Source organism: Ursus maritimus, unplaced genomic scaffold, assembly GCF_017311325.1.
Source record: "Ursus maritimus isolate PB19 unplaced genomic scaffold, ASM1731132v1 scaffold_17, whole genome shotgun sequence".
In the NCBI taxonomy this organism is placed as follows: domain Eukaryota; kingdom Metazoa; phylum Chordata; class Mammalia; order Carnivora; family Ursidae; genus Ursus; species Ursus maritimus.
In genome coordinates, this window is record NW_024424119.1 from 8,433,509 (window position 1) to 8,457,537 (window position 24,029).

At 35.6% G+C, this 24,029-nt stretch overlaps 1 protein-coding gene across 5 annotated transcripts in view; it reads right to left on the reverse strand.

Annotated features, from left to right (window-relative positions):
- ZDHHC21 (zinc finger DHHC-type palmitoyltransferase 21) overlaps positions 1–24,029 on the reverse strand; it is a 59,040-nt gene that overhangs the window by 27,766 nt on the left and 7,245 nt on the right. For 4 of the 5 annotated variants that reach the window (XM_040631448.1, XM_008689836.2, XM_008689837.2 and 1 more), the window contains exons 2-6: positions 23,779–23,910; positions 17,797–17,994; positions 16,422–16,520; positions 9,282–9,393; positions 6,190–6,328 (exon numbers count right to left, since the gene is read on the reverse strand). In XM_040631448.1, coding sequence (XP_040487382.1) covers positions 6,190–6,328; positions 9,282–9,393; positions 16,422–16,520; positions 17,797–17,950 — 504 coding nt within the window. In that variant the 5' untranslated portion in view covers positions 17,951–17,994; positions 23,779–23,910. The remainder of the gene's footprint in view (positions 1–6,189; positions 6,329–9,281; positions 9,394–16,421; positions 16,521–17,796; positions 17,995–23,778; positions 23,911–24,029) is intronic. The other variant, XM_040631449.1, reaches the window with a different exon arrangement.

The following is a 24,029-nucleotide window of genomic DNA, read 5'->3' on the forward strand; positions in this document are numbered from 1 at the left end:
AATTAACAAAATGGCAATATGAAGTGCATGCCTATCACTAATTACTTTAAATGTAAATGGACTAAATTATCCAATCAAAAACAAAGAATTGCTGAATGGATTAAAGAAAAAACCCTCAACAATATGGTGCCTACGAGTGATTCACTTTGGCTTTAAGGACACACAGACTATAAGTGAAAAGATGGAAAAAGATATTCCATGTCAATGGGAACCAAAAGCAAGCGGAAGTAGCTATACTTTCATATCAGACAAAACAGACTTTAAGTCAAAGACTGTAATAAGAGACAAGGAAGGTCAACACAATGATAAAAGGATTAGTCCAACAAGGGGATATAATATTCATAAATATTTATGCAAACAATATAGAGCCACCTAAATACATAAAGCAAATATTAACAGACCTGAAGGGAGAAATAGAAAGCAATACAATAATGGCAGGGCCTTCAATACTTGAGTTTCAACAATGGATAGATCATCCAGACACAAAATTAACGAGGAAACATTGGGCTTAAACTACGCATTAGATCACAGAGACATTTATAGACTCTCCCATCCAACAACAGCAGAATACTCATTCTTCTCAAGCATACACAGAACACTCTCCAGGACAAAAAAAGTCTTAATAAATTTAAGATGACTGAAATCACACCAACCATCTTTTCTAACAACAATGGTAGAAAACTAGAAATCAATTACAAAAAAAAAGACTGGAAAATTCAAAATTCACAAATATGTGGAGATTAAACAACATATTACTGAACAACTAATGGGTCAGAGAAGAAATCAAAACAGAAATCAAAAAATATCATGAGGCAAATGAAAGTGGAAACTAAACACACTACAACTTCGAAGATGCGGCAAAAGCAGTTCTGAGAGAGGTTCACAGCAACAAATGCCTACTACCTTAGGAAAAATGAAAGGTCTCAAACTACCTCACTTTATACCTCAAGGAACGAGGGGGAAAAAAAAAGGATGAACCAAGCCAAAAGTTGGTAGAAGGAAAGAAATAACAAAGATAAGAACAAAAATAAATGAAATTGGGACTAAAAAGACAACAGAAAAGATTAAAGAAACTAAAAGCAGATTCTTTGAAAAGATAAACAAAATAGACAAAACTTTAGCTAGGCTCACTTCAAAAAAAAAAAAAAAGAGGACTCAAATCAAATCAGAAATGAAAGAGGAGACATTATAACTGACACCCCACAAACACAAAGGATCGTATGAGACTACTATAAAAAATTATATAGCAACAAATGGAATAACCTAGAAGAAAATGGATAAATTCCTAGAAACATACAACCTACCAGAACTGATTCATGAAGAAACAGAAAATCTGAAGAGACGAATTCCTAGTAAGGAAATTGAATCAGTAATAAAAAACCACCCAACAAAGAAAAGTCCAGGACCAGATAGCTTCAAACACTCAAAGAATACAAATCCTTCTCAAACTATTACAATAATTGAAGAGGAACACTTTCAAAATCATTTTACAAGACCTGCATTAACCTGATACCAAAATCAGACAACAACATTATAAGAAAGGAAAATCACAGGACAAAATCCCTGATGAACATAGATGTAAAAATCCTCCACAAAATATTAGTAAACTGAATTCAACAATACATTAAAAAAATCATACACCGTGATCCAGTAGGATTTGTTCCAGGGATACAAGAATGGTTCAACATCTGCAAAACAATCAACGTGATACACCACATTAGTAGCATGGAAAAAAAAAAAGAATCATGATCATCTCAATAGAGCAGAAAAAGCATTCTACAAAATTCAACATCCATTCATGATAAAAAGTCTTAAATTAGGTGTAGAAGGAACATATCTCAACATAATAAAGGCCATATATACAAGCCCAAAGGAACACCATATTCAATAATAAAAAGCTGAAAGCTTTTCCTGTAGGATCAGGAACAAGACAAGAATGCTCATTTTCACCACTTTTTTCAACTTAGTACTGCAAGTCAGAGCAATAAGGCAAGAAAAAAAAATAATAAAAGGCATCCAAATTAGAAAAGAAGTAAAACTGTCCTTCTTTGCAGATGACATGATATATATAGAAAACCTGAAGACTCCACCAAAAACTGTTGGAACTAGTGAATTAATTCAGTAAAGGTGCAGGATACAAAATCAACATACAATATCAGTTGTGTATCTATACACTAATAACAAACTAGCAGAAAGAGATTTAAGAAAACAATCCCATTTATTTTTTAAAGATTTTATTTATTTATTTGTTTGAGAAAGAGAGAGGGAGAGAGAGACAGAGAGCATGAGCAGGGGGAGGGACACAGGGAGAAGGGGAAACAGACTCCTTGCTAAGCAGGGATCCTGACATGGGGCTCCATCCCAGGACCCTGAGATCATGATCTGAGCTGAAGGCAGATGCTTAACCGACTAGGCCACCCAGGCCCCCAAAACAATCCCATTTATAATTGCATCAAAAAAAAAACCTTAGAATAAAATTAAAAAACCTTAGAATAAATTTAACTATTGAAGGAAAAAATCTGACAACTAAGCCACTGATGAAAGAAACTGAAGAAAATACTAATAAATGGAAAGCTATTCCGTGCTCATGGAGTGAAAGAATTAAACATGCTTAAAATGTCCACACTATCCAAGCAACCTACAGATTTGAATGCAATTCCTATCAAAATTCCAACAACATTTTCTTCACAGAAACAGAACAACCCTAAAATTTGTATGGAATAACAAAAAACCCGAATAACCAATCTTGAGAAAGAAGAACAAGGCTGTAGGCATCACACTTTTTGCCTTCAAACTATATTAAAAAGCATTAGTAATCAAAACAGCATGATACTGATGTAAAAACAGGCACAAAAAAAACAATGGAACAAAATAGAGAGTCCAGAAATAAATCCATGCATATCTGGTCAATTAATTTTGACAAAGGAATCAAGAATAGTCAAAGGGAAAAGGACAGTCTCCTCAGTAAATAGTGTTGGGAAAACTGGACAGCCACATGCCAAGATATATATGAAAATATATATACCTCTATCTTATACCATACAAAATCAGCTTCTACCCACTTTTTGTATTTTCTCCTACATTTTTAATCTCTTCCTTTTTAGACTTTATTTATTTGAGAGGGAGAGACAGATAGTGACAGAGATAGCGAGACAGAACACAAGCGGGGAGGAGAGGGAGAAGCAGGCTCCCATGAGCAGGAAGCCCAATGTGGGGCTCGATCCCAGGACCTTGGGATCATGACCTGAGCTGAAGCAGACCCTTAACCAACTGAGCCACCCAGGTGCCGCTAATCTCTTAATAAACATTTACTATTCTGCTGGTGTTTTGTCAACATTCAGTATGCATGTAAATATACATTTAATAAAATCATATAATATTTATATATATTTCTAAGGATTCAATTGTTATCACCTATAATCTGTTTTCCCACTTAAAAAAAAAAAAGTGATTCTTCCTCTAATTGGTAGAATTTTTCCAAAGTTTCCACCTTTCATCTGGAAAGGGAAATCAATTTGTAATTTCAAATGTGTTAATCCTTCAGTGAAATAGGACCATAATATTCTTGAGCACTGAAATTTCTTTAGTCTGTCATCAGCCTCCCAGCAATATTATCAAACAGTCTGTAAATTTTCATAACATTAATAGGCCAGGGGCTCCTCGGTGGCTCATTTGGCTGGGCATCCGACTCTTGGTTTCGGCTCAAGTCATGATGCTGGGGTCCTGGGATCAAGCTCCATGTCAGGCTCCACATTCAGAGTCTGCTCCTCCCCCTCTCGCACTACCCCTCCTCACCACTTGCATGCACATGCATAATCTCTCTCTCTCTCTCAGATAAATAATCTTTTTAAAAAAATTAATAGGCAAAAAAAAACCTGTTTCCTCCTTCTAAGAGCTTTTATAAAGTCAAGCATAACATAAACTGAACGTCTATTATATATCAGATATTTTACATGTGTTATCTCATTTAATCTCTTATTATTCACATTTTCCAGAAGAGAACATTGTAATTCAGAATGGTTAAACATGGTGTCAAAGGTTATACGTATAATAACAAAACTCAGGCTTTGATCCTAGGTATGTCTGTTTACAAAGCCAAGATCATTCTACTACCAGGGTTGGCAAACCCAATCTAGAGAGCTAGGGAGTCAACAATGTTTTAGGTTTTTTGGGCCATACGACCCCATCACAACCACAGGTGCTATTGTAGCCCAAAAGCAACTGTAGACGATATGGAAACAAATGAGAGTAGCTGTGTTTCGGTAAAACTTCATTAATAAAAACAGGTGGAGGGTTCAAATGCCAATCCCTCCACTATACTACAATGCATTTCCTCCTAGAGAACCTCTATTAAGTTTTCATTAACATCACCAAATTGTATCTCTCCCTCTCTACTTAAAAAATTACGACCTTAATCTTACTGGGCAATTTTAATGCTTTTATTAGGCTCCATTATTTGAAACAGGTTACTCTTGGGGGAATACGTTCAACCTTTTACATATTCTAAGTGTAATGCCAATTATACCAGAAATTAATCTAGAAACAAGATGAAACATTTCTGAAACCACAGTACTAGCATGCACTAAACTCTCCGCGTGAAAATGTCAAACACCCATATTTAAAGTTCTCCGTTTTGAACTGTTTTCAGTTATTAGTATCTGATTTTAATTGCTCAATCTACATTTAATAAGCATAATCACCACAAGGCCCCACTAATATACACAGCCAAGCAACAAGAGCAAATATCCTCTTTTAATTATACAAAATGATCATATATAGGGGCGCCTGGGTGGTGCAGTTGGCTACTCCTAGTTTCAGCTCAAGTCGTGATGTCAGGGTCGTGAGATCAAGCCTCGTGTCAGGCTCTGTGCTCAGCAAGGAGTCTGCCTGGGACTCCCCCCCTCTGCCCTTCCCCCTCATGCATTCCCTCTCTCCCTCTCTCTCACTCTCTCTCTCTCTAAAATAAATAAATAAATCTTTTAAAAAAATGATCATATATACAAAAATGATCTAAAGACACAGAACTTAAAGACCTTATTCTTTAGAAAGGCCCTTCGCTCCCTTATTCCAAAATTTAATTATATGTGCCACCACTGAGATTATTGTTTTTAAGATTTAAACAGTATAAAATGATATAAATAGGAAAGAAAAATCCCCTTCTCCATCAAGGATTCTGGTCTTTCTTCCCTTGCTCCCTCCCTCCCTTCCGTCCTCACACACACATGCACACCCTTGTGTATGTTTTCTTTCTGTTCTGTCTGCCTGTCTGCCTCTTTCTCTGACTTACACACACACACACACACACAACTTCAAAAACACAATCCAAGTCCAAATAATGCACAAGATCAGGCTGAACATCAACTGTACACACAGCACGGAAGATTCAAGAACACACGATCAGATTCAAATCCCAGCTCTACAACGAAAACCAGCTGAATAATTACTTCCTAGCTTTGTGCCTTCAGTAACGACCTATTTAACCTGCTAGTCTGTTTGCTCATCTATAAAACTGGGGGAAAAGCATACCCACCCACCGTGCCTGTTGTGTGCATTAAAGTGAGAATGGAACCGTGCCCCCAGCATGGCGTTGATACGTACGTGGTCAAGTACTTAAGACTTGCTGCTGCTCTTACTCCCACAACCACCCTAACATCACCAATCTGGGGCAAGCCCTACTAAGATCCTATTGTTATTCCTGTACAAAATGGGAAAAGCACTGTTTCCAATGGTATATATATAACAACTTTTTAAAGGATCTTGAAAATTCTTTTCGTTATTGTTAAAAGTCAGGTGGGAAAAGTCCTTTTTCTTGAAAACTGAACATTCCTTTGAGAACTTTAAAAAATTATAGTCTATTTTTACTCCTGAAAGGAAACAAGAAGTTAACATTTTTCACTTACTCTCATTGTTGTAGGTATTTTTAAACCAAAACATATATACTGAAAGATCTAATACATTGCTTTTTCAAGAAAGTCACTCAACCCTAATAAATAATCATAAATAGATTTGGTTAAAAGGGAACGTCAGATTAGGGTCTATTTTCTCAATCCCAATATATTTTAAAATTCACCAAGTTTGGAGTTTATTTTTGTTGCTTTTTGTTTTCAGTCTTCTGCACTTAAAGGAACCACATGTTAATAACTGTGTGCCACAGTCGTTCTAACATGAATGGATATAAACATTTCTTACCAAGTTACGCTTTTTTACTGGAAGAAAGTAATAATAGTGGCAGAAAGAAAACATCAGTGCGTAGGAAGTAAGAAGTTCCGTGTAGAAACACAACTGCAGAAAAAGCCAATGATTATCTTCACCAACACAGTTGTTAATCCTGAAGAAAAAAGGAAAATAGAAATAATATTTTAAACTTTAATAAGCTGTTCGCCTCAGGACCGGTAAAATTGAAAATAAACGCAAACAACTTCACATTTGCTTGACTTCAGGGAGACATGCTAACGCCACTTAAACCTACAAGCAAACAGTACACAGGAACAGATATACTCTAAATATGCCACCTCACATTTGGAAAGCACTTTCTACTTTACAAAGGAAGTCCACGGATACGATCTGCCTTCCACTCACAACCACCCGGTGTGGCAGGAAGAGCAGATGGCAGTCTCCTCGTTTCATTGGTATGGAAACAGGAACAAAGGAGAGAAGACACTTGCCAGAGGAAGCGATAGTAGCCAAGAGAACAAGAACCTTCTATATATTGCTCTTCCAACAGCATCCCAGCTGTGGAGAGCAACTTGAATGATTCAAGTAAGAGGACTGAAGGCCGCCACGCTGACCTTGCCGCTAAGCACTCTCAATTCTTCTTACTTTTCCAATTCTATCCTTAGCCACTGAAAAGAAATCTATATCCACAAGTATTTACAAACTCTTAGAGCTACACTTCCACCATGACAACAGTGAATCGTAGCTAGGAAAAATAATTAACGTGACAATCCTACAATTTTCAAGGCTAATGCAGGCGGAAAATTTTACTGTTCCAAATTTTCAGAATATTTTACAATTCCTGCAGAAAACGCTAGTTCAAAACTATAACTTACCTTGCACAAATGTTTTCATTTTGCTATAGCATTATACTGCCATTGTTTGGGGGAAAAGATATAACTGATTCAACTCCTAACTGTTGTTTCAAAGGTGTATCGTTAAACTGTTTTTTAAAATCAGATACAGAACTAAATGCAAAACCCGCAGAGGCATTTCCTAAACTCAAGAGCTCATGCTTTGTAAACATGAAAGTTCCTGTGTTTTGTGACTTGCAAGCAGGGCCTTCACAGAAATCTGTTCACGTGTGCACTCAAACACACTCTCCAACAGCTGTGGCTTCAATGACTTATCCTCGTCCCATCCTCCTTGACCCCACCTGCTTTAATGATGGCATTCTTAACCAAAGAGCTTTGAGAAACACGAAGGTACTCGGTCTACATGTAAGAGTTCTTTTAGTAAACTATTCAGGAAGCCAGAAAGAGAGAAGATCTCCAGGTGATCTGAGAACTGACCCCCAAATCTAGAGCTGTTAGGCAGTTAAGATATTGCAGTTTCTGAAAATATCAAAAATTTTCCTTGCTTCCAATTCACACCGTCCATTTCCCTCACCCTCTGACTACCTCAGCAATGCCCTATGAAGGAATTCAATCACAAAAGTCCCTCGATTTATTTAAGGCCTCTGGGCTACGCTCCTTTCCTACCTCCAACTCTTTCTCCTTCCACTGTTCTTCCCACAAGTATTCTGAGAAGTTGAAAACCATGGAAGAGGCTGACAAACAAAGAGATCACCCCAATCAAGTTAAGCTTTATTCCTTAAAAATAAAGAAAGAATGTCACTAATCTCCACAGGACCAAAACATCCCCTGGTTGATTATTTTTTAAGCTTAAACTCTTGAGTTCTTTTAAAAGGAAGTATCAATATCCAACCATAAGATGAACATTTATTATATTCTTAGTTAATCAGAAACATAACTCTAAAAAAGGTATACAATTGAGTTTTTCAGTGTGGTTACTACTTGCCTAATGATACGTGTTTTACCTAGTCTTTTGTTTTTTGATGTATTACTGTTGTAATTGTAAACAGATCGCTGAGGTTTAGAAAATCACTTGAGAATTAATCTATTTAAAATCAAGGCACAGTTTTTAAACATCAGCATTATATACTAGACTATTCCATTGATGGACTTAGACAATTTTAAACTTTTTTAATATAGTAACAAAGTGCTTTTATCTAAAATGCTTTTATTTTTCCTAATCTCGGGAAATTACCTTCTGTTTAAATAATCAGTTTATGGTAAAAATCAAATTTTCACTAAAAGCTTGCAAATACTAACTTGTGCTATCAGAGTAAGTTATCAAAATTATGGGAAACTCTAAATTGGTCAGCTTCATCCGGCAAAGCTAAACTCCATCACCGAGTCAACTACAGATAAATGCAGTTATAAATTTAAGCAGCCCATTTTGCTGTTAACTTTGTAGATGTGCATGTATGTGTGCACAAACATAAATATATATGTATTTAGATATATTTACAAAGTGCTACACTATACTAGTTTAAATATTTATACAGAGATCCCATGCTAGGAAAACAGAATTAAATACAATATCTTGTTCACAGATTTTTGTGACAGCTTTGAAATGAGATACAATGCAGAATTCTCACAGCATTTGTTTTCAAAATTCTATTTCCCAACTGAACTGTTTTTAAAAATATTACAAGAGAGCCCCCTATTGACCAAAAATGTTGGCACGCCAGCAGAATCAGCTAACTACCCCTGACACAGCACGTCCAGCTTGCATGGAATCTTAATACCTGTGTCCAATACATAATATTGAAAAAAGCTTACAGGGGGAGAAAGGAGGTTATCAGGGTATCTGCGATGCGTTATTCTTTAAACACCTGGAAAGGGATTCAGAAACAATGCGATGTATATGGTTTACTACAGTTAGAGACAGGAACGGCTGCTATTTCAATACTTTTTATGAGTCAGATACCACACTACAATGCTTTACATACATTGCCTCATTTAACACAACCGTCTTAGTTCTCTTGTACACTTGGGTGCATCTGAAATGTCAGTTTTCTGCTCCAGTATCTCTTTGTTGGAAAAGATAGGATCTCTGCGCAAAAATGACTTTGGCAGTTCATAGAACCTGATGGAATAAAGGTATCCTTAGTGAAGGATTTTTTAAAACTGCATGACTTTAATATAACTCTTATTTAAATCTGCTAAGTACTAAGATTGATTTTTTACTATTTTTCTAAAAGTAAATCATAAATTTCTTACCATGGACAGTGATGATCCATTCTCCTAACACAGTGGCCACAGCGGCTACAGTGATGGGAACGCTTTGGTCTCATCAAATTACATTTGTTACATAATTCCCAGAACTCCCGTTCTAGAGAAGGAAATTAAAATCCATTTAATAAAGGCAAATGAGTAATGTTGAAATTTAGCAACAGTTTAGATTTTATAGGAAGTCTTCTATATATGTCCAAGAGATTTCTCTTCTTCTACATCTTCACTGTAAAAGAGTTTGCCATAAACATTGCTTCTCTATTCTATGCATGTCTTATTCTACATTTCTAATTTTAAACACTATAGTAGTAAGACACAATTAATAGTCAAACTAGGGGATAGAAAATAATGTATTTGGGTTATGGACATAATTGCTATAAGTAAAATTTAATGAAAAACCCGAAAGCACAACCAAATTATTATATTAAAACAGAATTTTATGTAAACAAATTAATTTCTAGAAATTTTATTAAAGACTCTAAAGAAGAAATAATGCTGAATCCTAGTTTCATTGATTAAGAAGCCAAAATCAATTCTTTAGGGCAACCGGGTGGCTCAGTCGGTTGAGCGTCTGCCTTCAGCTCAGGTCATGATCTCAGGGTCCTGGGATTGAGCCCCCATCAGGCTCCCTGCTCAGCGGGGAGTCTGCTTCTCCTCCTCCCCTCCCTCTCCTCCAGCTTGTGCTCACGCATGCTCCCTGTCTCTCGCTCACTTGCTCAAATAAATGAATAAAAGCTTTAAAAAAAATCAATCCTATAAACTCATTAGAAAAACAGAGATAGCATTCCCACCCCCTAACCATTTTATATTTTTAATATCCGTGAATTCATTTGGGAGTGTTTATGGGAGGGTTGGAAAAGGGTTTCAGATGGGTTTAGGAGGTATTAGAATGATTTCAGAAGTAAAGAAGATTACAAGAAAATTATTATTTAATGGAAATAAGGGAGATCTTTACAAAACTCTTACCACCAACTAGCAATTTCCTCTACCTTGTAATTAAAGAGCACACATTTAAGTTTTGTGCTAAAAACATTAAGTTTACAGGAATAAAAAGTCATTTATTTTCATTATAAATTTTTCTAATCAGATCTATAAGAACTATATGAAAGTCATCTACCAAGACAACTGCTTTATTATACAGAATGTATCTATTTAATATTTGTTGAAATGGAATTTTACTTTTACAAAATTCTTAAACCTTCCATCACTTATATTTAAACTACACTCTAACCTTGTTAAAAGCATGGGTATAATAATAGTAACTTAACTCCCACTTTGAGTGAATATTCGTATATGCAAAGTAGGACCCTAGCACTCAGTAGGTGGTCACTAAATGCTTGCTAAAGTATGAATTTTTAGGGGCGCCTGGGTGGCTCAGTCATTAAGCATCGGCCTTCGGCTCAGGGCGTGATCCCAGGGTGCTGGCATCGAGCCCCACATCGAGCCCCACATCAGGCTCCTCCGCTATGAGCCTGCTTCTTCCTCTCCCACCCCCCTGCTTGTGTTCCCTCTCTCGCTGGCTGTCTCTCCGTCAAATAAATAAATAAAATCTTTAAAAAATAAAAATAAAATAAAGTATGAATTTTTAAAAATGAAAGATTCTAGATATAAGTAAAAGAAGAAAACAGTAGGTAGTATTCAATTTTCTAAAAGATAATAATATCATCAAATTAATTGTTCCAATACTAAAGTTGAGAAATTAACTTTTGCATTTAAAACTTCATTTTTAATTCTTTTTTAAAATTCAATTTAGTTAACATATACTATATTATTAGTTGCAGGGGTAGAATTTAGTGATTCATCAGTTGCACATAACACCCAGTGCTCATTACATCACGTGCCCTCCTTAAGGCCCATCAGCCATTTACCCCATCCCCCCACACACCACCCCTCCAGCCACCCTGCTTGTTTCCTAGAGTTAAGATCCTCTTTCATTTCTTACTTACAGTTCTTATTTTAGTAAAAACTTATGTGAGAAAGCAACATTAAAGTTTAATTTAGATAGTTAAACTAGTATTATTTAACTGTAACTGAAATGAAAATTCACTTCATATGCAGCACAATATAATGTCACAAGCCGATTACTCTTTTCCCACTTAGCTAGATGCTCCCAAACATCCCAGGGTTAAAACTCTGAATTCACATAGTGCAAGGAATATAGTCAGGAGGCAGACTCCCCCTGATAAACCAATTTTCATTAAAAGACAACAGAAAAACTTTAGTTTTTAAACCAGTGCCTTAAAATATAAATATGGTATATTAATTATTGGTCATCTCAGCATATGATATTCTAGAAAGTAAAATTCTTTATTTCATACTTGAAAGGTTGTGTTTTCAGAAAAGACTGGCTATAGTGAAAGAAAGCCTGTAATTGTGAAGTCTAGACCACAGGGTGGCAAACTACAGTCCACAGGCAAATCCAGGACACCACCTGATTTCACGAGCTAAGAATTGTTTTTACAATTTTCAACGACTGAAAATAAGAAGAATGCGTGATATGTAAAAATCTTGAAATTCAAATTCCAGTGTCCATACATAAAGTTTTATTTGAACACAGTTCAAATGAACACCCATTCATTTAGGTTTTATCTATGGCTGCTTTTGGGCTGCAATGGCAGAGCTAAGGGGCTGTTGCAGAGACTGTATGGTCTATAAACTTAAAATATTTACCATCTGGACCTGTACAGTAAAGAAGAGTTTGCAAATCTATGGTCTGGATGATAAATTTCTTTAAAGAAAGAGCTTGAGCCATTCCATTGGCTAAATTTAAGATACTATACAAGTATCTAAAATGGCTTTGAAAACTTACATTTTCACACACACACACACACACACACACACCCTATGTGTTTAGAGAACAAAGAAAACAATCACTATTTAAAAACCTAGAAATTTAATTAAAGTATCATCTATGTTTTTGCCTCATACAGCAAGAAAAAAAATCCATCCGTCTTAACCTACCCTACATATCTAGAAACCATTTCCTGCTCTTCTCCCTTTCCTTCTTTAGGTTTATTCATTCCAAATGTGACCTTGGTGACTGACATATTCTGATATCTGAAGACTTTTGTACTAGCCATCTAATATAAAATAAAAGCCCGTGGGTAAAAAATTGGAAGGCAAAATACCATCTGTAAGTGATGGAAATAAAAATTTTAAATTAAAAAAAAAAAAAAGCCCATGGGAGAGAGAATTCAATTGCTAATTTATGATAGCTATAGAAAAATCGACAACTGACCTTTTTTAAAGGAAAGAAAAATTTTAAAGGAAAGAAAAATTGAAAAGTGACTTTTTTTTAAAGAAAAAAAAATCAAAACATAAAACAAATCAAAGAAAAGAAGACAAACCCCATAAATGACTGAGTAAACCTAAGTAAAGAACCTACGTAAACAGTATCGCACTGCGTAGCGTGGATTCTCTCAACGCTGTAAATGCGTGAGTAAATATAAAGCAAGATTTGGTTTTGTTGTATTTATCCGTCAGAAAGGAATCACCTTCTATTGAAGACTTTTAAAAAACTTACGTATTAGGCCCTCTCGATTACTGTATTTCAAACCACAAAATAATGTTTTAGGGAGGAAAATATAACTGGAAACTATGAAAATCAATACAACAGTTGGCTCTTCACAGAGGTTCCCCGGCAGAATCACTTGCCAATGTAGAAAATAAATGGCAGTAAGTCTCTGACAGATCTCCTTTAAAAAGCAATATAAGAAATGGGGAGGGGAGCAAAACTACAAGTGAAAACATGACCCTGAGCATGAATGGCACATGTCCCTACCACTTGGGGTACAATTTCAAGGGACATTATCACACAAATTTTAAATATGTTATATTTTTTTAAAACTTGGAATGCTCTCCAACAGGGTGACTCTACTCAAAGTGGCTCTGATGATGACAAAAACACTGAAGTCAAACATGTAAGTTAAGAGCTTGATGATGAAAATGCTCTAGGGGCGCCTGGGTGGCTCAGTCAGTTAAGCGTCTGCCTTCGCCTCGGGGTCATACATGATCCCATCCCGGGGACCTGGGATCCAGTCCTGCGTCACATCGGGCTCCCAGCTCAGTGGGGAGCCTGATTCTCCCTCTGCCTGTCAGTCCCCCTGCTTGTGCTCTCTCTCTCTCTAAAAATCTTTAAAAAAAAAAAAAAAAGAAAATGTTCTAAAACTGATTGTGGTGGGACGCCTGGCTGGCTCAGTCAGTAGAGCATGCAACTCTTATCTCTGGGTTATGAGTCGAGCCCCACGATGGACTTAGAGATTACATACATACATACATACATAAAATTGATTGTGGTAATGGCTGCACAACTCTGTGGCCATACTAAAAGCCACTAAATTGTACATCTGAAATGGGTGAATCATATGGCATGTGAATTATACTCAATAAAGCTGTTTTTTTTAAAGATAAGAGATTGAACGAAATCATTTCACAAAACTTTAAAATGACATAAAGTAATATTTCTATATTTCAAACATGCATGGGATTAATTTGAATAATATAAATAGACATTTAAAGATTTCATTTGACTATTTCATCTACATCCCCAAAAAGTTTATAAAAATCATTCTGGGGATCTTTGTGTGGGACAATGGAACATTCTCTTACAGTCAAACTGCCTCATATATTTGGCAGGTCACATAGATACTAAATTTATTCTATTTTTTTAAAAGTCATGTAAAATACTTCACAGTAATTCAATTAAAACTTAGTTAAAATCAAAAGTATTAGGGCTTAACTTTCCTTTTCTAAAGAATTCAATTATATGAAACTACTCAACCTTAAAACAATGATGAATAAATGTCATTTTTTATAGCCCCAACTCTCTAGTCATGCTATGTTATTTTTTCCACTGTTAATATTTATTTTTTTTTTACTAAGTTAAAAGCATATTTACAAAATAACCAGGAAATCAGCACCACGAGGCATATGATGACTTCAATCTTCCCCAGAATCAAAGCAAAGGTGAATAAAGGGCTAAAATAATTAATCTCTACATAGATACGTGGTAAAAAAGACGACAGAGACTGGTATTTGGGTGTCACAGCAGCTCTGTAACAACCTGCTCTGTGACCTACAGAGGACAATCTACACTTGATTATTCAGTCTACCTACTTCATGCAATTACCATGAGGATCAAATGATAGGACACAGTAAAAGACTTGGAAACATTAAAATACAATACATGAATGTATTTTTTTTTTCAATTGGGCAAAATGTAAGTCTTCAGGATCGGTGAAGAAAACTAGACCAAATGTAAACTGAGATCAGAAAGAATGTAGACATGCAAACAGCAGCAAGACAGCATGGAGTCCTCCATCACTAGGGTCTAATAAGCTAAAGGTAACATGGTAGATTCAATTAGGCCTACAGACATAATTTGTTTAGTATTCATTTAAAACCAATGTTCTTAAAATTTCTAGTTAGTTGTTCATTTTTTTAAATCATAAAATTTCTCTTAAAAACTGCAATTCTCTGTTTTCTCTTTAAAAATGTAAAATCTATGAATACCGGGCCTACGTGACAATTTCACTGTAGCTGCTGCCTTTGGATATGAGATTTTCAATACGAAGTAGTTCTTTCTTGGCCCCTTTCACCGATCTGCAGTATCTGATACACGTAGGCATTTGAGTGTTTGACCACTACAAACTAAAGATTTTGCCAGAAATGGGTCCTGCTTTTTAATGTGTACATCATTAGTTTTTGATGTTCAATGATTCATTAGTTGCATATGACGTCCAGTGCTCATCACAACGCGGCCCTGAGTTAGGAAAAGCTTGCTTCTCTAATTTTCTGGAAACACCGGGCTTTAGCGTTGAAGGAGGCAATACATTTATTTATCAATGTGTTAGAGAGCCTTTCTTTGGGTTAGGCTAGTTGAGAAAAGAGATTCAGTACAAATTGCAGACTGCCACCCTCCCTGCCTAAACACACACAAAAACTGACAGCGATATCGCTTCTTTAAGTGAACAGAAATGAAATACTCGACACAGTTCTCAGAAACTTCTACAGTCACGTAAACATCAGTGTCATATCATTCCCGTTTAATCATTAAGCTTGCAAGGCTACGTGTGTCCCTAAATGATGGGTCTCAAAAAACAACATTCAGGAACTCAAGGGAGGCTCCCTAAGTGACTTGCCACTAACCTAATTTCAGAAGGAATTAATAGGTTCCCCAATTATTTACGCACTGCAATCACCTGGGATCTTTGAAAAATGCTGATATCTGGCTCCTACCTCCATACATTATGATTTAACTAATACGAGCTCGGGATCAGGACATTGAGATTTTTAAAAGCTCCGTTGTGACTCTACTGTCAGCAAGGCTGGAAAGCACTGAAGGACTATAGACAATATTCTGGTTCTCTAATGTCCAACAAAGTCATAGAAATGTCTCCTTAGAAGAAAGTACAGAGAGTTCTCAAAGCTTACAGAGCAAATGATCAAAAAGTGAAACTGAGGAAAGAGGGCTCCTGAGGTTTATTATACCTGGCATGTAGCAAGTAATTCGTTTTCAATTCATTTGTGTGGTTCAAATGGTTATTACACAACAAGGTGACACCAAATTACCTTCAACTGACACTAGAATAAAAAGCTTTCCAATTTTTCACTGAACTGTTAAAACCAGGAAAAATACAGGCAACAGTATCATTATACTACAAATATTTACTCTAAGCAATATTCTATTTATAATATTGCGAAGAGAGGGACACCATCAAAAAGATTCCTTTATTAAATAAAAATATATCAGGTAAATTATGTATCATTCACCAAGCATTTACCCAGCATCTACTAAGTGACAGAGACGGGCACTAAGGACATAGCACTGAACAAACAAAGAAAACAAAACAAAAAATCTACACGCTCAGAAGCTATATAGGTCTAGAGTGGGAGACGAGAAAAACAAATAAGAGAACTACAAAGAAGACGCAGGGAGTGGGGGACACCGGGAGTCGGCTGGGATTTGCAATTTCAAATAAAGGAGTTTAGATGGGAAACGCTGGAGAAAAGACTTGAGAGTGGTGTTAGAGGACATATGAAGTGAATACACGCTAACAGCTATAAAACACATTCAAAAAGGCAATAATGCCGGCAGAGCAAAAGCGATCAGTCTGAAGAGTGCCATACCTCCATGTGGAATCTTAGGGTTCTCGGGGAGTCTTCCTGGGTCAGTAAATGAGGCCCTCACTAAAGCAACCAGACAAAATATGGCAATGCCATAGAATACTTTGAAATAAATAAGAAAGTTAAGTAAATAAAGTTAGTCATTTATTCTTCGAAACATTTTATCAAGAAGCATACTGAAAGTTTAAGTGCACGTTTTAATTAATGCCATCAGAATAATTATCAAAACTAAAATGGAAAAATTAAATGATTAAATAAAATAATATTCATTTCATTCATCAAATAATACTACCAAGAGGACTGTCTTGTACATATTAAATTTAAATATTTTTCTGCATAACAACTGATAAGCTTGTTATAAATCAGATTTTTTAATTACCAGAGATTCCTTGTCAATAATGGCATAAATGAATGGGCTCCCTTCTAATTACTACATGTACTATATTTGACGAATCAAAGCAGCATTTTAAAACCCATCCTACAATTAAACTTTTTCATTACCTCTAATTGGCTATCTTCAAAATTACTTTGAGTTAGAGATATTCAATTGCTCCTTTTAATAGATCTTAAGATATTGATGTAATGTGAAAATAACCTAGACATTTTGAGTTTTTAAAAGAATAACTAGAAAAATAACAGTAAGGAAAAATAGATTTCATTATAATTCTACCTTTTCAATGAATAAAAAAAATAGGCATTTGGCGGGGGAGGGGGAAGGCCCTGCACCAGTAGTAGGAAACTCAGTTTGAGTGCTAACTCCAGGACTGACTCCATGGTACTGGTCAGTTTTATCACTTGTGTAACAGAGATTATATTTCCCATGGCACCTATGAGGCCAAAGTGACACAATGTACAAGGAAACTATAAATGCCATGTACGTGCAAAATGTATCATTTCAACCCCATTCTTTAATCATGAGCAAGCCATCACCAAATGAATTACAGCAGAAAATAATTATCCAGAAGCTCAAAGTGTTATCATAATCAACATCATAATCAATAATTTCTGTATCATGAAATTCTCATTTATCAGTAATGGATATCATCTTCATTCTTAAAACTCCCTCTGTGTTTGAAATGAGTACATAATAGAAACATTAAAAATACACACAGACACACACAAAATAGCACTCCCCTGCCAGCTGCAATTTAAACAAAATGACCTGCATATATTTTGCAGAGTTAGATATGGAGATATCACATTTACCCAACCCTGCAAAATCTACAAAAGCCAGTCTTTTTTACAACTTCCATAATTTGGTAAGTAACTTAATATTAATAGCGCTATTAAAAGAAAGGTTATCATAGTGATACTATACTCCAAAAATATTCACAATGAAAAAACTAATTATATAAAGAAATAAAGATCAGAAACTTACTTATTATTAATATGCCTGGAATATGTCCTTCTTCATAGTGAGGAAAGAGGACAATTTTGGGAATTAAAACAATATTGTATAACCAGACAAAGACAATCAAACCCATGCAGCACCAACCATGTGGGTCAACAACAAAGTGAATCCGGAGACCCATTTTGCAGTCCTACAACTGCGTGCCAACCCACAGGAAAGGCGGTCCTAGGGAGAGGTAACAAAGAAAAAAATTACTTACATAGAAAAAATTATTTGACTAAAACAGAACCACATTGCTGGCAACTATAAAATGACACTGAGTTTTCTGTGTATATTTTTGACAAAATGAAACACATTGGAAAACAAAGAGAAGTTTCAGGATATTCAAATTTCATCGTAAGCTTCAAATAATTTAATTTCAACTTTTACTATGAATTGCTATCACAGAGGATAAACTGGCAATAGCTTCTGAAGCTAAACACAAGTCTGTCCTTAACCTAGCAATTCCATGCGTAAACCCAAGAGAAATGAGACACATATCAAAAGATATGTACAAAATTTTTTAGTAGTTTTAATCATTAGACTAACTGATGGTCATACAAGTCAAAACAGTTGTCCTCTTGTGGTGGGAGGGGTGTTTACTAACTACAAAAGGACATAAGGGAAACTTTGAGGGGCTAGAATTGTTCTATATCTTGACCTGGGTGATGTTTCATGGGTGGACACATATGTAAAAATTACTGTGCTGCGCACTAAGATTTGTGTGATTTATTTTAATTTTAAACCACAATATGATGCCTCAACAATCATTTTGAAAAATTATAATACAAAGCAGAAAGTAATCACAAATTGCCAAAAATATTTAAATTCACAGAACGAAGCCCAGCTAATCTTACTACTATCAATTCAAGAAGACTCCTGTTTAAATGGGGCTTTTTTCATATGAGTGTTAACAAAATGACAATCGACCTCCCAGTGAAACACTTAAAGTTGATACATCTATATTTAGTGTGATTTGAAATATATGCCTACCTTAGTAGATAAAATTTATAAGACTTAAACAGGAAATTACTCTATAGGTCAAGGGGGCACCTTTTACATAAAATACAATGGAATTATACAGTAATAAACTAGGACAGTGTTTCTCAAACCTGTAAGCAAACCACAATCAACTGAGGAGCTTTTTAAAAATACTTATTCCCAGGCCCCATTTCAGATCTATTGAATCATAACTCTTTATGGAGTAAAAGCTCAAAAACCAATAAAATGTTTTAAAATGTTCCCCAGGTGTCTCTGATAGAGCTGACTGGTATCTAGAAACCACTGATCCAAAAGCTTCCCTAAGACTTCGATGTTAGTGCAATGAGTTGAACTCAGTTCAACGAATTTATTCTTGGAGCCACCACAACATACCAGTTATTACAGATACAATGATGAATGAGATGTGGTCTTTGCTTAAAGTAATTAACAGTCCACTGGGGAAGAGAGTCAGAAAAATGGGTTTAATACAACATGTTAAGTTCCAGAGATGGAGACAAGATGTCACCAGAGGCATGGAGGATGGGGACTAGTTAAATTAGGGCAAGACTTCTTGTAGGTTGTGAAATCTGAGTTCAGCTTTAAAAGATGGGTAAAAGTCATCCAAGCAAAGAAAAGTGACAACAATACTGCAAGCAGAAAGAAGAAAAGGAGGTATACAAGAGTAAAAGTTGTAGGAGGTATGACAAATTGCCATCACATGTCATAAAGCTTGCAGTGGAGAGTGAGGGGTGAGAAATAAGGGGCTACGTCATGAAAGACCCAAAGATGCCATGTTAGAATGCTAAGACTTCATTCTTAGGCGTTGGAAAGCTACTGACGCAGGAAGTTAACATAATGAGGTTTATACTTTAAATAAAGTATTGAAGCTCTGGTGTCAAGGACAAAATTAAAGATCAGTTAGGCTAAGGAAAGACAAAAGCCAAAATTACGTTTGGAGAGGAGATCAACTGAGGAAATAGTTACAATCAAACCAGGAGGTTTTACTAATTGACTGGATATTAGGGGTTACAGAGGAAAGAGTCAAGAATGACTCCCAGATTTCCATCTTCTATTCCTTACTATCATCAGTTGGAGAGCCTCAGGGTCCCCATCCTTTAGAGGCCTTGCCAATGTTCTTTAAAGCTACAAAGCTACGGGAACAAAGATAAAAGGACCAAAGATTTAGAATTAGCTGATTTTAAAGTAATACCCTGATCCTATCATCCTTAGAACATGCAAATACTGGAGCAGCAGGAAAAAAAAGGCACGAACTCAAATGCAACACTACCCAACTGTTTAAATCAGATATGGTCTAAATAGCGCCTAGGCCTTTAAAAAAGTAAAAGCTGAACTTCATTACCTTTTAATTAGAAAATTAAAAGACCTATCAGTATCATTAAAGTGAGGAAAGTCACAGAGGATAAAGTATGCCATTTAATTGACTGGGTATCATTGTTTTAAAAACTAAAGGAGCTCAAATACAAATGAGAAGCTGTCTACAGAGCTAAAATGAGAAACATTAAAAAGAATGTTTATTTTTACATTCTTGCCAACCATCAAGTGCCAAAAGGAATGACAGAAGGCTCTGTCTCTCAACATGTTCAATATTATTCACTTCATGTACCTTCTTTCTTGTAATGTTTCCGTTCCAGTCAGGACTGAAAAACAGACTATGAATTCCAATCATCACAGAGAACAGAGTGATTTCATTACTTATTTCTGAATTTATTAATATTAGAAACAGAAGAGCATACAAGCCAGCAAAACAAGCAGCAGAATTATCAAACACTCGTTCATGTTTTTGAGCTCTATGTGTCTTCCCCTCCACCGGAGAATACCAAGTTTTTCTCAGGAGACGCCCGACAACGGAAAATACTAGATACTGCAAAGTACAGTTAAGGGTGCCCGATTTTCCTGCACGCAAGCATACACAGACAACAAGCTCTAAAAGAGCGAGCATCCCAAGGAAGAGCAAGCAGCGAGTAGAAAAATAAAACAATGAATAAATAAGATGTTGAATTGTTTTTTAAATACCTGATGAGTGAAAATTAGTGCCACATAAGCTTTACAGCTAGATTGCAGAGAAGCCAACAGTAGTCTTCTACGCGCTCCAAATCAGATTACAACCAGAAACACGTAACTGGTAAACTTGTAGGGTCACTCCACTCAGTTAATATCCGCCAGGCGTGGCTTACGGCGGAACAGAAACTATTACACATCCCGAACCACAACCAAGCTGAACACAGTGCTGCTACTCGGTCTTAAGGGTGGCGTTTGGAAAATACTTTCATTAGCCAGAGATTCTAACATGCTAATTTGTATATTAAAGGGTGAGCTCATCGCTCAAACTTTGATGTGACTAGTGGACATACTGGTACTTCCACATTTTTGAAGATTGCTATCCGGTAACTACTAGAGTGCTGTGACTAACCTCATGAACGATGTAAATTACTACCGCACCAACTTTTTTTTTAAAGATATTATAATTCAACTCTAATAAACTAGACCTCATAAATATTTATGATGTCCAAACTATTCTAGGAGGAAACCACCTTTCCTTTCTTGCCTTTTTAGGCCACTAAATTTTACCATGTATTTTCCTCAGGAAGAATACTCGAATCACTACGAAAAGAAAGGGATGAAAACTATTACAGGACGGAAAACTGTACCATCAAAATGCAGATTTTAGAAAATGATAAAAATTAGCCAAGATAATTCTCAAGAAATCTAGCCAAATGTTCTCTCTAAACTTACAGTTTTATATGCCTCTCCACCTCAGCCAGTGGTCTTATGAATGCTCCATGAATATGAAAAAAATATTCCCTCTCTCATTCCTCCTATCTGAAATGCCCCTATCATTTTCCTTACTCTATTTAAATTCAATTCATACTTCAAGGTCAATTTGATTCTCACTCTCCAGATGAAATTTTTTCTGCCTCCTCAGTTCACAGTGATTTTCCTCTTCAACGTTCCAAATACAAAGCAAAACCAGTGCAAGAAAATAGCAAATGGTTTTATCTCGAAATGAGGAAGACCTTCACAAACAAGACCGTAAAAAGGTTAAAATTTCTGAAGCCTAAAATGCACCAAAGTTAAAAGACAAAGTAACCCTTTTAAAAAACATTACGACATATGGTAAGAGGCATACAAAGTAAATACAGAGAAGCAATTCACAAAGAAAAAAACATTAATGGCTAATCATTACTGATTAGGAAAATGTGAAATAACTAGGTATGTTTTTTCATCCTTTATATTCACAAAATTTTAGAAAGACAGATGATTATCCAGTGATGAGAAAGCATGGAGAAAAAGACACTCTCAACCATTACTGCTATGCATGTAAACTGATACAATCATCTCTAGAGGACAGCGTAGCGGTATCTATTAAAAAGTCAAACTCTTTGACCCAGCAGTTTTATCTCTAGTAAGAGCTACCAAAGTACTCATTAGAGCGTAAAGGTACATATACATTCATGGTGTTCCACACAGTGCTTTTTGTAATTGTAAAAACTGGGCACAACATCAATGTTCATGAAGAGGGAGGGGAATGATCAAATAAATTATGAGACATCCAAGGTGTAGAGTTATTTCCAAGCTACTGCAATTAAAAAGAAGGAAGGAAGGAAGGAAGGAAGGAAGGAAGGAAGGAAGGAAGAAGGAAGGAAGGGAAGGAAGGGAAGGAAGGGAAGGAAGGGAAGGAAGGGAAGGAAGGGAAGGAAGGGAAGGAAGGGAAGGAAGGGAAGGAAGGGAAGGAAGGGAAGGAAGGAAAGGAAGGGAGGTAGATCTAGATCTGCATATGGCTACCCACACATAGTGTTGAATGAAAGAAAGGAGGTTATGAGAAAAAGCTTAACAGTGGTTTCCTGGAGGAGAGGAAGATAATGAGAGACTAGGAAAAGGTATAAGGGAACACTCTGGTTCCCTCATAAAGATCTCTATCTAGGTGGGAGTTTGAGACACACAGGTTGCGAATTTGTCAAAAGTCAGCAAATGTACACTGAAGAATGGTGCATTTCATCATGGTATGTAAATTGACCTTTTAAAAAACCCTATAAACCAACATTGAACTCTAGTTAATGATATGTAGGCTGAAGTACTAGGGCGGGGCGGAAAGAGGAAATGTACTGATGTCTGCAATTTACTATGAAATGGATCCAAAAAAAATAAAGTGGACTGATGGATGGACAGAGAGATGGATGCGCACGTGCTGAAGTTTACTAAAATATTAGTTGTAGAATCTAGGTGATAGGTATTCAGATGTTACACCATCAAATTTTTTTCAACTCTTCTGTTTACAATTTTTCATAATTAAATGCTGGAGGGGAAAGCAAATTACAGAAAAGTTTGTATAACATGATCTTTTTTTTGTTAAAAAAATACATATAAATAATTTCAATATATGTACAGGAAAAAAGTATAGAAGAAAACATATCGATCGAACTGTTAACACTAGTGGTTATCACTGGGCTGAGGAAGGACAGAGCAGTGAGAAAGAAAGCTTTCACATTTCATGTATGGATTATGTGTTCTTCTAGTTTTATTAATAAACATATGTACTTCAAGTTCTTTTCAACCAACTGAAAAATAAAGATTGCCCAGGGGTTCTGATTAGACACTTCAACCTTGTACACAAGGTATTTAATTTAAGCTCTCCTTATCACTATATTTATTACCCTAATATTAAGTGCTTTTAAAACTAATATTTTTTAAAATGCAGTATAGCAGCATCAGCTGTAAAGTCATATCAGATTTGTGTTTCTGAAATTCATATTACTCAGATTACTTTTCTCTATGGAAAAAGAAATTTCTTATTTAAGAAAATATCTAGTTAATATTTAATATGAAAAATTTTAAATAAACATAGTGTAACTACAATTACCTTTTCTTGCAAATGAATAATTGTTTAGTGCATCTAAAAATAAGACTTTAAGGACACTATGCCAAATAATACAGAAACATATTCCCACGTAAAATTAAATGTAGACTTACCACTTGCAAATTCACCAAGATGTGTTGTAATTTTTCTGGTGCTTGCATTTAGAGGTTTTATCTTGATTCATTCCTTTTTTAATTACATCCCAACAAATGGATCTCTCCTCAATAACAGTTCTCCATGAGAATCTATTAATGGTTTAACAAATAATGATCTCTTACAAAGATAAAAATTGTAAGCCACTAAATATTGTGAAAATGTCAATTACAAAAGTTTTAAATTCAAAAATAAGATGACTCAACTCTAC